We start from the raw sequence: 15,414 nt of genomic DNA on the forward strand, positions 1-15,414 counted from the left end.
TTTGTTCGCCATTTGAACAGCAACATGCCAACATCCAAACCACATTTACTGCTACCACTGCACACCAAGAACTTTTGTTACACGTTGGTGGTGAAACGTCCTGGCAAGAATGACCACGGATTATGGAAGACCTACCACACACATTTCAACTATCAGGAGCAGCACCTGCACCGGATGCTCCATTATTCCAAGACTGCTTTCATTTGGGAACTACACATAGCAAGCATGCACTGCTGCCCGTCCCTGACGAGCAAACCGAGTATGCTACTGCTCCAGCTTGAAGTAGTCGAGCCTAGCACGACGCTCGCTGCCTTTCCTGTAAAAGTGCCCGACGAACTCTTCCACCGTGACGCTCCTGTACAGCGGGGGGTTGCCACCGTGGACGAGTTCCTGGATGGGGCCGTACCGCCTCGTGTCTCTCCCCACCCCCACGTCGACGAACGACGCCACGGAGATCCTCGCCGTCGTGTTCTTGTTCGCCAGGACCCGGTGCTCCACGCTCCTGAACCGGCCATTGCTGACGAGCTGCGCGCAGACAAGGGAAAACAATGATGATCAGCTCCGGAATATGATAATACCAACTATAGCCGGTCGTCGGCGAGAGGTGGATCGATGCCTGGAGAAGGTCGCCGATGTTGATGATGAGGGCGCCGGGGACGGGAGGGACGTCGACCCAGCCGCTGCCGGCGCCGGCGTGGTCGAGGAGCACCTGGAGGCCACCGACGCCGTCCTGCAGGAGGACGGTGAGGAACGTCGGGTCCGTGTGCCGGGTGTTGCCGAGGGTGAGGTGCGGCTCCGGGCACGGCGGGTAGTAGTTGATCGCCACCTTGAGGCTCTCCCCGCACCCCATCTTGCTCAGGTGGTCGCCGCCCAGGCCCAGGGACTCCGACAGCAGCTCGAACACCCACACCGCCAGCTTCCTCACCGCGTCGGCGTACTCGAACATCACGCCCCTGAGTGGCTCCGGCAGCTCCTCCGGCAGCGGCGGCTCCGGCGCCATGTCGCAGAAGACGGTGTCGCGCCAGCAGGCCGCCAGCGACTGGAAGAGGTCGAGGTTGGAGTAGAACCTCACCTTGCGGGCGGCGGTGTCCCTCGTGTAGTAGGGCCGCTTCGCCTCGGCGGGCTGCTCGTTGAACCGCCTAGAGGCCGCGATCATGGCGGCCATGGCCTCGCCGGGCACGCCGTGGTTGACCACCTGGAAGAACCCGGCCGTCTCGGCCGCCGACCGCACCAGGCGCACCACCTCCTCCCGCGGAGCGGCCAGGAGGTCGATGACCGGGACGGCCGCGCCGCCGTCGGTAGTGACGGGCGTGGCTGCGTGATGGTCTCGGGGTTGGGGCAGGGAGTCCGGCGGGTGGTGGAAGATGGCCGGGATGGACGTGGCACCGGCGTCGAGGAGGCCCTTGACGCCCGCCTTGGTGTCGTCGAACGCCTGCAGCTCTCGCCGGCGGTTGTAACCGTCGGCGACGGCGACGGCTTCGGTGAGGGACATGGTGCCGGCGCTTCCGACTGACCGAGTAAGGGGCAGGTGATCGAGATGGGGTGAGAATGAGATGGATGCATCATGAGTACTATACAATTTATGCTGAGCGAGGCTGCCGGCTATAACAAACTAAATTCGATTATTCTTACATTGTGAATCCAGTATTCTAACTAAGTCGGTAACCATTCCATTGTTCTACTTAGTTAATCCACGATTTCATCAGTATTCAGTCAAAACACCCTATAATTTTGGAACGGATGGAGTATCACTTATTGTTGCTGTCACACGTGTCATTCGCGTGGCAATTTAAGTCATGCAGATGTTTATTCTTACATTGTGAATCTAGTATTTTTCTAACTAAGTCGGTAACCACTCCGTTGTTCTATTTAGTTAATCCACGATTCCATCAGTATTCAGTACAGGTATGAACCTAGAAAAGTCAAGATGACTTATAATTTGGAACAGATGAAGTATCACTTATTGTTGCTGTCACACGTGTCATTCGCGTGGCAATTTAAGTCATGTAGATGTTTCAAATATGGAAGAGTCGGAACAATGCTAAAGCCACTGCAGTCCCGTGGAATATTTGGAAGACTCAGAATGCTGAAGTCTTTTATATATATAAAAAAAGAATGCTAAAGTCATCCATGATCGCGACACCTTCCCTCTACCGCGTGCAGTGCTTCATTCCTTCACCAATGCTAAAGAGTACAATTTATGCTGTGCCGTGCGAGGCTGCCCTATAACTAATCCTATTATTCTACTTTGTAAATCCGTTATTCCAACTAACTTGATAACCACTCCATTGTTCTACTTCGTTAATCCATGATTCAATTTCATGACCTAGAACAAAAGTTGAGGTGAGGCACACGCACACCTCAAGAACAAATGCAATTTTTAACATGGCCTCAAATTTTTGCACTCAAGGCAACGTAGGTCTGCCCCTTGATTTGATCAGTATCCAGTATCACTTGTTGCTATCACACATTTCATCATCCCAACTAATTCGATCGAGCGGGATCTCATATGCATCTTCAACTGACTTCATAAACTTTGCCAGTATCGCCACACCCTCTAGGCCTCTACCACGTGCGGTGCATCCTTCACCAATGATAAAGTGTACAATTCATGTTGTGCCGTGTGAGGCTGCCCTAACTAATCCGACTATTCTACTTTGTGAATCCATTATTCCAACTAGAGCAAAAGTTGAGGTGAGGCAGACCTCAAGACAAATGCAATTTTTAACATGGCTTCAAATTTTTGAGTGAGGGCATGTGCCCTCACTCAAGTCAACATAGGTATGCCCTTGATTTCATTAGTAATCAGTATCACTTGTGGCTATCACATATTTCGTCGTCCTAACTAATTCGATCAAGCGGGATCTCATATGCATCTTCAACTGATTTCATAAACTTTGCCCTTGTTCTTCTTCTACCACTTCGACCGAAAATGAACTAGAATTCCAACATGCAACCCTAAAATTAATATTTGGTTTGAAGGACAGGTTCATCCCACTATTTTTGTTTGGTTGAGGTGATGAATTTAGTGGGACGAGACATATGACAAATGGGACCCATGGTTTTGGGCCGAATCAATCACGGTATCGGGCCAAAGCCCAGTTCGGCCTACATATTCCCCTCCCGATGTCTCACTGCCATGTGGGTCATCTTATGTCATCCCCAACCTCCCGTCGTTTGTTTCACGAGCCGAGCGCCGCTGCTCGCCTGTGCCCAGCCGCCCAGCTGCAACTCCTGCGCCCCACCGCTGTGCGCACCGGCCACGGATGCTTGGTTAGCAGCCGCACACGTGAGCCGCCCGCCCTGATGAGCTCGTATGCCCAAGGCAGTTGTGCCTCCGTGGCAACCGAAGGCTGTGGCAAGATTTGAAATTCCGGCAAGGTAGCCCATGAATCGAAGCTCAGATGGGGTCAAATGGAATCCATTGATTGTGAAGAACATGGCGGAGGAAGGAATTGAGAGGGGAATCACTATGGGTGTCGGATTTGGCCGGCGAACACAGCCCTTGCCTGCACATCCTCTCTGTCCATCCTCGAGTACTGCAACTTTGTTTGTTCACGAGCACCGACGACGAGCCCCGAGCGCCGTCGTGCCATTGCGAGCTCGCCCTCGTCGTCGTCAGCCGAACGCCCGCGCTCGCCCACGCCGTGTCCCAAGTGGGGAGTCCGTCCGCTCGTTTTGGGCGGACGGGCTCGTCCCGCGTCTGGAGCGAATATTCGCTCGCGGGATAGACCCGTTCCAGTCCGGCTCCCATCCAAACATCGGCGAAAACGGGATCGTCCCGTTGCATCCCACGCCGTCGTCGAAACCAAACATATCCGTAATTTTTTTATATATCTAAGTAAAAAGTTATAAATTTTAAAAATATCAAAATATCCGTAATTTTTTTATATATCTAAGTAAAAAGTTATAAATTTTAAAAATATCAAAATAATCTACAATTTAAAATTTGAAACAGAGAGAGTATAAAACACAACTATATGGATTGGCTAAGTTGGTCACGCTAAAACTTGGACCTTGCACACCTGGCGCTGAACCTTCTGTTGCCTGCGGCTCCCTTCCAGTTCCGATCTTTGCATGTTCGCTGAAGAGTACTAATTGATCAAGAATGTGGATACTTCCATCATCCAGAATAAATGAATTTGAAGCCAAAACTTTTGCCCTAAAATAAATCAGTTTGTACGTAAGCGCCCGTCACCATCTCCTCTTAACCACTCCATTGATTTTTCACGCAACCTTGATCATTCATTTAATTGTGTGATTATGCTTCAATGATGTGCATTGATCTATATTTTTAACGAATTAAATTGGCTTCGGCCAGTGAAATGTCACAGGAACCTTGGGAGGGCATGCATGATGGTTAAGTTCTATAAAATTATTTATTTTAAGGCTATGGAAGTATAATTTTATTCGAGTAGACACAAAGGAAGAAGGCACACTAAGGGGTGTTTGGATACTCCCTACTAAACTTTAGCACCTGTCACATTGGATGTTTGGATATTAATTAGGAGTATTAAACATAGTCTAATTACAAAACTAATTGCACAGATGGAGTTTGATTCGCGAGACGAATCTATTAAGCCTAATTAGTCCATAATTTGACAATGTGCTGCTACAGTAACCATTTGCTAATGATGGATTAACTAGGCTTAGTAGATTCGTCTTGCCATTTAGTCTCCATCTGTGTAATTAGTTTTATAATTAACTCATATTTAGTCCTCCTAATTAGCATCTGAACATCCAATGTGACCCTGCTAGTAGAAAATGTGATGATCGGCGTGTAGCTAGTGCCTAGTAACTAGGAACTAGCAAGCTGACGCCAACACAACTAGGCTTTCTCTCTCTGTTTTTTTTATCATAGTCTCTTTGTCGTGAGTTCGTATATAATAGGCCAATCATCACGTTTTCTCTTAGGGACCGTTTGGTTCATTGCTAAATTTTAGTCCCTATCACATCGAATGTTTAGATACTAATTAGGAGTATTAAACATAGACTATTTACAAAACCCATTGTACAGATAGATGCTAAACGGCGAGATGGATCTATTAAGCCTAATTAGTCCATGATTTGACAATATGCTGCTACAGTAACCATTTGCTAATGATGGATTAATTAGGCTTAATAGATTCGTCTTGCCATTTAGTCTCCATCTATGCAATTAGTTTTATAATTAACTCATATTTAGCCCTCCTAATTAGCCTCCAAATATTCGATGTGACACGGATTAAATTTTAGCTCAAGGATCCAAACAGCCCTTAGTTTCTGAACCTTTCTAAGGGCTGCAATCAAACACAATCCTATTAGGCAACAAAAAAAACTTGGACCTTGCGCCCGGCGTTTAATGACCTTATGTTGCCTGCACCCCCTGCGTTTTCAGTTCCTTGCACGGTCGCTGAAGAGGAGCTAACTGTAAAAGTTGTGAACAGGATGGTAGCTGTTGTCGCACTGATAGCCAAGGGACACGTACGAATCACTCACCAATTCACCAATTCGAGTCAGCACAGGCGCTTAGAGTGTAGTATCAGTTTATTTCCATAAACGGACGACGATATTCGTTGCCATGGTAGCTGACGTGAAAGTGCTTGCTAAGTTGCTGCTACACATATACATGGTCTGCCCACGTGTTACCAACTTTTTTAGCTTGCGAAAGTACATCAATTTAGCTATTGAAATGTATATCCAACAAGATATTAGCTTCATTATCTATTTTTTCTTTTAATAAAATTTTATTCCACGAGTTTGTATTTGTATACTAAATTTTTTGAAGGAAAGTTTGTATACTAATAGTTTTGCCGAAATTTTTGTTAAGGCATATAATTTTTTGTTCCACGAGTGTTCATTATTTATTACTTGGATTTAAAAATTTTCATTCTATTACTATGTGTATAATTTTTTTGTTCCGTGATTTTTTATTAGTTATTCCACATGGACAAATTGTTTATTCTGACTCCCCCACGTGTATAATCTTCTTTTTTTTTCTTCATTTACTTTTAACCACAGACAAGAATCCACCCAGCTGAGATTGGACCCAAACTGTTATTCCACAAGTTTGTATTGTAGTTTTTTTTATCCTAGGTGTATTTTTCTTCCACGAGAGTTCATGATTTTCCATGTGCCTACTTTTTTGTCCTGTTAGTATCTTATTTTGTTTTATATTCCCGACGATTACCTTTCAAGCCTTAAATCGCCGATCTGAGGAATGTGGCATTGGATTAGAGAAAGTTCTCTGTTCCAAACATAAACTTTCGATTATGTGAGTATCTTGATTTGTTCTATGTTCCCAATGATGACCTTTTCAAGCCTTAAATCATCAATCTGAGAAATGCGGCGTTGGATTAGAGAAAGTTCTTTGTTCCCAACATAACTTTTTTTTCTTCTGCGAATTTTCTATTGATTGTTCCACCTGAACTTTTTTTATTCAAGCAGAATTTTCACCTAAAAAAGACAAATATATGTGGGTGGAAATGCTTTTGCTAGCTAATACAAAATACAAACTGACTTACTGTATAAAGTCTCTTATTTGTCATGAACAAATTACACAGACATTTTAGGATGTGGGGGTTGATCGTCATGTCGGTTTTTAACGACCAAGCAGACCTAAACCCATCTAGATTTTTTTACTTCATCAATTTCAAAAAGATATTGGTCCAATGATTTGGACGTGCTTATAGAATTAAGGTGTATATACGTGTTTATAAAGATAAGTATACGTGGCTGTGTACATGTAAGCATCACGTGTATGTAAAAAAAAAGAATGAAGTGCTCGTCATCTCCTGAATTTGGAATCGATATGGTTTTGGTTTTGCGGGTGATTTGCACCTTCAACTTCAACAGGCAGATCTTCGTCGCCACGACCCTAAAATTTGGTGGAGACCGGATGCAAAACGCATTCGGTGCATACTCAGTCCCGTCGGCCGTCGCATGGGTAGCGCTTCAATCCAACGGACTGCGTCGCGATACTGGAAATACAGTGCTCGTCATCTCCTAAATTTGGAATCGATATGGTTTTGGTTTTGCGGGAGATTTGCAGCTTCAACTTCAACCGGCAGATCTTCGTCACCACGACCCCAAAATTGGGTGGAGACCGGATGCAAAACGCATCTGGTGCATGCATCTGGTGCATACTCAGTCCCATCGGCCGCCGTGTGGGCAGCGCTTCAATCCAACGGATTGCGTCGCGATACTGGGTCGGCTCCAGGAGAGACTCACGTACGCGGCTCGGCTCCAGGAGAGACTCAGCTAACAAGTGCGTTGGGCAAGGGCAAGGCACCTAGGCAAGACGGCTCGCTCAGCCTGCGTTTCCTCCTTGCCTCAAAATAGATCGAGCCGCCTCTCTCCTCCTTCGACCTTCTCCTGCGCCGCCACCGCATCAAGAGCCCACCACAGTCACTGGAGCCATAGGCAGCCTGCCACCGTGTAAGTTGGTGACGCAGGTCCTGCCTGTACTTACGTCAACAACGATGTGAAACGATGATCACAGAGCACATCTAAGCCTTGTCGTACCTAGGGCCATGATGGATGCTACCCGGACCTGGTCATTGTTGCCGTCCCCGCCGCCACCACCGCCGTCTGCCGAAGTCGCACATGCTAGAAGTATGGCACGAGGTCAGGAAGACACCCTATCTTCCATGCTAGGAGGAGGGGGTTATGAGGAGTCATCCGTGGTTGCTCCCCCCTGTGCCCTAGCACATGATACAGGCTCACATCAGGCAACCTCAGATGCGCATGAGGATGATGCAATCGCTGACGGGGGTCATGGAGTCTCTGAGAGCAGCCATCACAGGGTAGGGTCATCGCATGTTCATTTATACGATAATGCAGAAACATCATATGTTACTCATCTATTTTGGTACGATCATGCATAACATGCCTGAATAATTAATCATCATCTCATTTTACAACAGGTGGCAGATAAAGTTGGGATCACTCCTGAAGTTGGAATGAGTTTTGAATCAGAGAAAGAAGCCTTTGAGATGTATAACACCTATGCCGGTAAGGTTGGGTTCAGTGTTAGAAAGAACAATACAAAGCGTCGAGTGGATGATAGTATATCTTAGAAATATATAGTTTGCAATAGCCAAGGACATCGGCAAACCGAGTCATCAAAAGACACTATAGGAATGGGTTGCGATGCTCGTGTCCAGTTTAGTGTCAACAGAGAGGGGATTTGGACAGTGCAAAAGATTGTAATTGAACATAATCATTATCTTGCTAGTCCAGATAAGTCGCAGAAGATGAGATCCCAACGACGTGTCACTGAAGCAGATAGGATGCTAATTGACCAGATACGAGAAGCTGGGATAAAGCCAGCCTAGGTGTATGAGTTCATGAAGCAGTTTTACGAAGGAGCTGACAAAGTGCCATCCACAAAAATGGATTGCAATAACGAGGTTGGACGCAAACGCAGAAAGTACTTAGAAGCCAATGATGCATAGGCACTAGTAGAATACCTAAGAAACAAGAAGTTACAGGATCCTACATTTTTTTATGCCGTTCAGGTAGATAAGAAGATGGTCGGATAGCAAATTTTTTCTGAGCAGATGGTCAGTCTATTATGGACTACAAATGCTTTGGTGATGCTGTGTCATTTGACACTACATTTCAGACTAATAAGTTTGAGATGCCTTTTCCTCCGATTCTTGGAACAAACCATCACAAGAAGACAATAATCTTTGGGGCTGCATTGATATTTAATGAATCTATTGAATCATTTGTTTGGCTTTTTGAAACCTTCCTAACAGTAATTGTCGGGCATACATCCATGGACCCACCAAAAGGTTCGTACAGATCCACATGTGGAGAAATACACCAAGATGTATCAAGACATGAAGACTACGGTACAGGGTGGCATGGTCTACATGGAAGTCCAGGGGACTAGTCGAGGATAAGGAAACTACTCTTCCTAGTTGGAGTAGTAATCGGTAGTCGAATCCGACTAGTACTCTTGTAAAACAACTACCTTGTAACCCTGCTCCCCCAATATATAAGGGCGGGCAGGGACCCCCTCGAGACAAGTTCAATCCAATACAAGCAAACAACAAACAGGACGTATGGTATTATGCGATCTAGCGGCTCGAACCTGTCTAAATCGCGTGCCTACGTACACCATCGAGCTCCTGATTTCGACGACACCCACCAACCAAAACTCTACCTCGGGTACTCCCTTGGTAGGTTGTCGGGTTTAAACACCGATAGCAATGTCAGGTAAGCATCCAAGGACAATTTTCACTGATCAAGACGCGGCCATAGCTGGAGCAATTGCTTATGTATTCTCAAATACAAGCCATCGCCTTTGTTTATGGCACATTTACTTAAATGCTGCTAAACATCTCGGACATATAATTCACAAGTCAGATAACAGGTTTCTACCTGATTTTAAGAGATGTGTGTATGAAGATAGATCGAAAGCTTACTTCATCGAGAGGTGAAATGAGTTGTTATCTGAATATAACCTAGAGGATAACTCTGGATGAGAAACCTATATGATTTGAGGGCAAAATGGGCAGCTGTGTACCGTGATGCTTTTACAGCGGATATGACCTCGACTCAAAGGAGTGAAGGCATGAACAATGTATTTAAGAAAAGATTTCGTAGGAAACTTAGTCTTTCGGAACTCCTTGTAGAATGTGAGAAGGTTTTAGTTAGTCTTCGTGCAAATGAGTTGGATGAAGGCTCTAATTCACGCCAAAAGGACGCGTTTACTTACACCCCAGATTTACCTATGCTAAAGACCGCAACGGAATCATACACAAGAAGGATGTATTCTGAGTTTGAGGATGAATTTAAAAAACAAGTATCATTGTCTCATAAATTGCTACAAACTGAAGGGACCAACTTGACATTCTTTGTCACATACACACAATCCAATCATGGAGCAACAATTGTGTTTAACAGTGCAAATTCTACCATTACGTGTTCTTGCAGAAAGTTTGAAGCCATAGGTACATATATGCATTTCAATTTGTAATATAATTATTTTATACAATTTGCTGAAAATGGTATCCATGTCGTATAGGTATATTGTGCCAGCATTCCTTTAAAGTCTTCAATATAAATGGAGAGTATAGTTTACCATCGGAATATATTCTAAACAGATGGACAAAATATGCGAAAAAGGGATTTTATATCGACAAACAAGGAAGTGAGGAGGAAGATTTGAAAGCACGTGCTGCACTTATCTCTCGAAAAGCTACAACCATTGCATTGAAGTGTTCAATAACAAGAGAGCTTCTTGATACTTTGGAAAAAGCCATAGAGAAGTTGGACTTGGAAGCAAATACTTCTCTTAGCAAGATGCAAGAAAAATCAAATGAGGTTCCTCTAATTCCGAATGAATGTGACACAGGCTCATTGAATGGTGTAATATCTTTTAGAGTTCCTCAGGTGGTAAAAGGCCCAAAAATACACGTTTCAAAAATGTGGTTGAAAAGAAGACAGTGAAGTCAAAGAAGAAAAGTGCTAAGAAGAAAGGTAGTGATCCTACCCATTCAAGATGGTTTTTCTTCCCTTATGGTTCTTCTATAATAAATTTTTTATGTTCATTTTTTGTCAAATGCAGGAGAGGATCCAAATACTGCTGCAAAAAATGGAGATGGAGGTGTTGATCCAAAGCAATTAACTGTAAGACATGATTCAGACTAATTATACCCTTTTTCACAATTTATTTACTTATACGCACATTTAATATGACACATGATCTTAATTCTTCTATCGTGCCTGCTCTGTTGATCCAAGGTGGATATGGTAATGCGACAATGCCACACTTTAATATGATTGGGAATTCTTCTACCATGTCTGCCCCATATATACAAGGAGGATATACAAGTTTGTTACTTGGAGTTGATCAAGACGCCACATTGCAGTCAGCAGTTAGGAAATTATATTTCGCTGGAGATCCAATCATGAAAACATGTAACTGTGCTAAGCTGTTAAAGTTTCCACTTTGCACGTGGGATTTTGTTATTTGCCCTAGATTTTATTATGGTGTAATAATGAATTTTACTTGATATTATGTTGCATCGGAATCAGTCTTGCTTTCATTTTTTCAGAATATCAGTCTTGCATCGGAATCACTCGTGCTTGTATCTCAGAATATCCAAATGACAGAACATCCATGGAAGAAGCCCCACATCACTGATGATATAATACATCATTTTGCTTCAGTTTATAGATGATCTCAAAGTGTCAATCATGTCACAAAGCAGTAATTTACAATCACAAATTGATCTGTCATCCATCCACAATTTGATTAGTGCATAATGTTTGGACAATTTTACAATAAAAAAACACAATTTCATCCTGCATGGATCAGACTTGCTTTCGTTTTCTAGTGCTATCCAGCGACTAAGAAGAATGGGCGGACGTTCTCACTTGCACAGCTTGTGTTGGACACCAGCAGCTTTCAGCTTCTCAACTAGGTTTTTCAGGTGTGAGTCTCCTTTCATCTCCACTGTCACCTGCGTGTAGAAAAAAGGTACTGTCACCTACGTATTACCAAAGATGCTGGAGTTCACTATTACCACTGCACCATCAGACAGAACAACTTTCTTCAAGGTTCCCGCATCCACATCATGCTGCAGAGAAAATCAAACATTAAAATTTAGTATTTACCATAATCATGCTGCAGAGAAAATCAAACATTAAAATTTAGTATTTATTATGGTAAAGGTTTAAGCTAATAGGTCTGCATAATTCATATCAATAAATATAGATCACAGAGTAACTCAAGAAACCAGAATAATTTACTTGGCTAAATACATAGATGGTCTTGCATGAGTCCCCGGTAGCAGTTGCCAGCCTCTGATGCATCAGAGAATATGTACATCAGAGAATACGTACTTTAAATTTCTAAGTTAAGTATCAGGATATCAGAATTATCAAGTTATTTCTTAAGGCAAGGAATTCAAAAGCTAATACTGCTAGCTGCATCATGCGTAGTAAACCAAAACATTTAGCTTAACTCCCTGATCTTAATGTTCTTATCTTATTCTATCACCAGTTCATGCTATATCCCGATTTCAATTTTGATGTCTTCGGGTGAGCAGGTCTTACCCTTAGCAATCAGCAAATCACACCCTTTCAATCTTTAGACTCTCACATAGAGACCAAGGATCACAGATACACAATTCAATACCGACCAGAACAAGAGCATTACAATTTACACACTTGTAGGGGCAAAACGAACTTCTACGCTTACCGGTAATGCGAGCTTGACATCGTCACCGTCCTGGATCCAGAGCTCCATGGGCCCGGCGAGCTGGATTTCGTGTGAGGCAAACCGTCGAACATGCCTTGTGCATTCAGTCGAGGTTTGAAGACCCAGCATACATCCACAAGTTAAGCACGGCGCTGGTGGTCTGCACGAGCACCTGCAATGGCAGCAGCAAGTGCACGCCGGTGCTGACGGCGGCGTGATGGCAGGTGGCCAGGACGTCGGGGAGGAAGAGCCGAAGATGTCGGGGAGGCGCCAGGAGATCACGGTGGCGGCGGGGGCAGATGGAGGAGGCGGCGGCTCGCGTGTTGATATCCCTCGCCCAACGCACTTGCCAGCTGAGTCTCTCCTGAAGCCGAGCCGCGTACGTGAGTCTCTCCTGGAGCCAACCCAGTATCGCGACGCAGTCCGTTGGATTGAAGCGCTGCCCACGCGGCGGCCAACGGGACTGGGTACGCACCGGATGCGTTTTGCATCCGGTCTCCACCCAATTTGCTTCCCTTTTGGTTTGGCTCTCGCGGAGAGCCTCGACACGGATCCAACGACCAGGAAACCAGCGCGGAGAGACCCGACGGCTCGGATGCGATTAAACCCGCGGCTCCGTTCCCCTTTCTTGCCTCACAAGTAGATCTCGCGTTAACTTCTCCCGAGTCGCCTCCCCCGAATCCCCCCAATCTCACAAACGCAAACCCCAATCTCGCCGCCGCCGCCGAGCCACCGCCGCGATGTCTCGCCGCTATGACAGCCGCACGACGATCTTCTCGCCGGAGGGGCGTCTCTACCAGGTGGAGTACGCGATGGAGGCGATCGGCAACGCCGGGTCGGCCCTCGGGATCCTGGCGGCCGACGGCGTTGTCCTCGTCGGCGAGAAGAAGGTGACCTCCAAGCTCCTCCAGACCTCCCGATCCGCCGAGAAGATGTACAAGATCGACTCCCACCTCGCCTGCGCCGTCGCGGGGATCATGTCCGACGCCAACATCCTCATCAACACCGCCCGCCTCCACGCCCAGCGCTACGCCCTCTCCTACCAGGAGCCCATCCCCGTCGAGCAGCTCGTCCAGTCCCTCTGCGACACCAAGCAGGGCTACACCCAGTTCGGAGGCCTCCGCCCCTTCGGGGTCTCCTTCCTCTTCGCCGGGTGGGACAAGCACCACGGCTTCCAGCTCTACATGAGCGACCCATCTGGCAACTACGGTGGGTGGAAGGCTGCCGCTGTTGGGGCCAACAGCCAGGCTGCGCAATCCATGCTCAAGCAAGACTACAAGGACGGCTTGACCCGCGAGGAGGCCGTTGCGCTCGCGCTCAAGGTCCTCAGCAAGACCATGGACTCCACCAGCTTGACTGCTGAGAAGCTGGAGCTGGCCGAGGTGTTCCTGCAGCCTGGCACCGGGGAGGTGCAGTACCAGGTGTGCTCCCCTGAGGCGCTGGGGAAGCTGCTTGCCAAGTCCGGCCTCACGCAGCCAGCGCCGGAGGCATAATGGCTGGTTTGCTGTGGCCTGCGATGCCTATTACTGCTCTTAGCTATGGTTTAAGCAGTTATGCTTCTGTTGTCTGAACTAAGATATCCGAGAATTATGTGTTTTAATTTTATGTTCAGCATGCTTGATCCATTAATGCTTCGTTTGTAACAGTGGATTGCCTTGGACTTGTTGCAAATTGTTGGTTTCTATCTGCTTTTCTTGATTGTTGCCACGATTAGGGAGTATGGGAAACAAGGGCACAGGGAAAACTAGTTTAGATCTATGCATATGACTAGACTATGATAATTGAAGGTGTTTGGATGATATATTACTGCTTCCATCAACCGTGCTTAGTAAACATGGCAAAATTTTGCGGTGCTTCTATGTGATAATATCTATCTGCTTCTGCTGTGCTTGTATTCTTGTTGAGATTGGGATAGAAATCTGTGCTTCTATGTGTTACGTAGTATCTATGAACTTGTTGCAAGTTGTTGAGTTCTATCTGCCTTTGTTGATTGTACCATGATTATGGAGTATGGGACACAAGGGAATAGAGAGAATTAGGTTCCGGTCTATGCATATGACTACACTATGACAATTAAGGCATTTAGATGAGCCCCCATCAACTCTGCTTAGTAAACATGTCAAAACTTTGTGGTTGCTTGTATGTGTTGCAAAATATCTGTGCTTCTGCGATGCTTGTATTGTTGCTGAGGTCGGGAGGCAAGGGCACATAACTAAATTGAGATAATAGATTCTAAACTATGACAATTTAAACCTCTGGATTCTACTGCTTCCATCAACTGTGCTTGTAACCAGGCAAAATCATAGGGGTCTTTATGTATTTCAGATTCAGATTATCTATATGCTTCTGTGCTTGAATTGCTGTTAGCATTAGGACTTATGGGGGACAAGGGCACTGGGGGGAAGAAAAGAAATATTTAACATGATCAGACGTGACAATAAACCATCAGGATGTCACTTTTTTTTTTGTCAATTGAGCTTAGAAAACACCAAAATTTGTAGTGTTAATGTTATGTCTGATTCAGATAGCTAAGGTGGCTTAATGCTGTGGGCATCTCAGGCATATTCAACCTTGTAGTTTTTAGGATTAGGATTCTAGTATTGATTTGACAGCATTTGTTTTTTGATGGATCACTCCTTGGTACATCATAACCGAAAGCTTTTGTTCCCCTCTTGCAAGTTTTTTGTACCTTGCCTGGAATTATTTGGTTGATCATTCATATCCATCAGTTATATTTAGTATCATCTAGAGCGTAAATGTTATGTAGTTTTAACTATGGTGCATCTCTGTTAGTGCTTGTGATCTTTATCTGGTTATTTGCTTTTAGTCATTTTTTGGGATGATAAATTATGATCAGATGTCTGTGCACATTAACTTTAGTCAATTCTGTGGCTATATGCCAACTGAAGCAATATATAATTGCATTGGCTGCCTCCTTTCTTAGGTGTTTTAGCGCCTCTATTCTGTAGAGAATGATTATGAAGTATTTGGCCACTTGATGAAACCGTGGGATATCTTGCAACTGAAGTACCAAATACTATACCTGGATACTCTGCGTTGTATTCTTGGTTTACTCGCTGGAACCATGTTGTTCTAACTTTTAAGGTACCAAGTTGCAACAGTTAGATGTAAAATTGCACTATCTTTGATCTGCGAAGGATTGAATCCTTGAATGCTATTAGATTTGGCTTCAAATTTGTGCTGCACACGTCACGTCC

The 15,414-nt window shown here is 45.1% G+C and overlaps 2 protein-coding genes across 2 annotated transcripts; one reads left to right on the plus strand and one right to left on the minus strand.

Moving 5' to 3' along the window:
• Positions 1–25: 25 nt before the first annotated feature.
• Positions 26–1,541, minus strand: LOC117853818 (DIBOA-glucoside dioxygenase BX6). Its single transcript, XM_034736104.2, has 2 exons — positions 617–1,541; positions 26–525 (listed from the first exon to the last, which is right to left on the minus strand). Exons 1-2 carry the CDS (start codon positions 1,490–1,492, stop codon positions 265–267), a joined length of 1,137 nt encoding a protein of 378 aa, XP_034591995.1. The 5' UTR covers positions 1,493–1,541; the 3' UTR covers positions 26–264.
• An 11,298-nt stretch (positions 1,542–12,839) lies between these two features.
• On the plus strand, positions 12,840–13,880 carry LOC117852356 (proteasome subunit alpha type-4-2). Its single transcript, XM_034734409.2, has one exon. It carries the CDS (start codon positions 12,937–12,939, stop codon positions 13,687–13,689), a length of 753 nt encoding a protein of 250 aa, XP_034590300.1. The 5' UTR covers positions 12,840–12,936; the 3' UTR covers positions 13,690–13,880.
• Positions 13,881–15,414: the final 1,534 nt, after the last annotated feature.

This window comes from Setaria viridis, chromosome 4, assembly GCF_005286985.2.
Source record: "Setaria viridis chromosome 4, Setaria_viridis_v4.0, whole genome shotgun sequence".
NCBI lineage: Eukaryota > Viridiplantae > Streptophyta > Magnoliopsida > Poales > Poaceae > Setaria > Setaria viridis.

Bases quoted from the DNA above. Each gene is read 5' to 3' on its own strand.
- LOC117853818 (XM_034736104.2), bottom strand. From the start codon at position 1,492: ATGTCCCTCACCGAAGCCGTCGCCGTCGCCGACGGTTACAACCGCCGG. The intron at 526-616 runs GCATCGATCCAC...GTCTGCGCGCAG, and splicing joins ACATCGGCGACCTTCTCCAG to CTCGTCAGCAATGGCCGGTT.
- LOC117852356 (XM_034734409.2), top strand. From the start codon at position 12,937: ATGTCTCGCCGCTATGACAGCCGCACGACGATCTTCTCGCCGGAGGGG.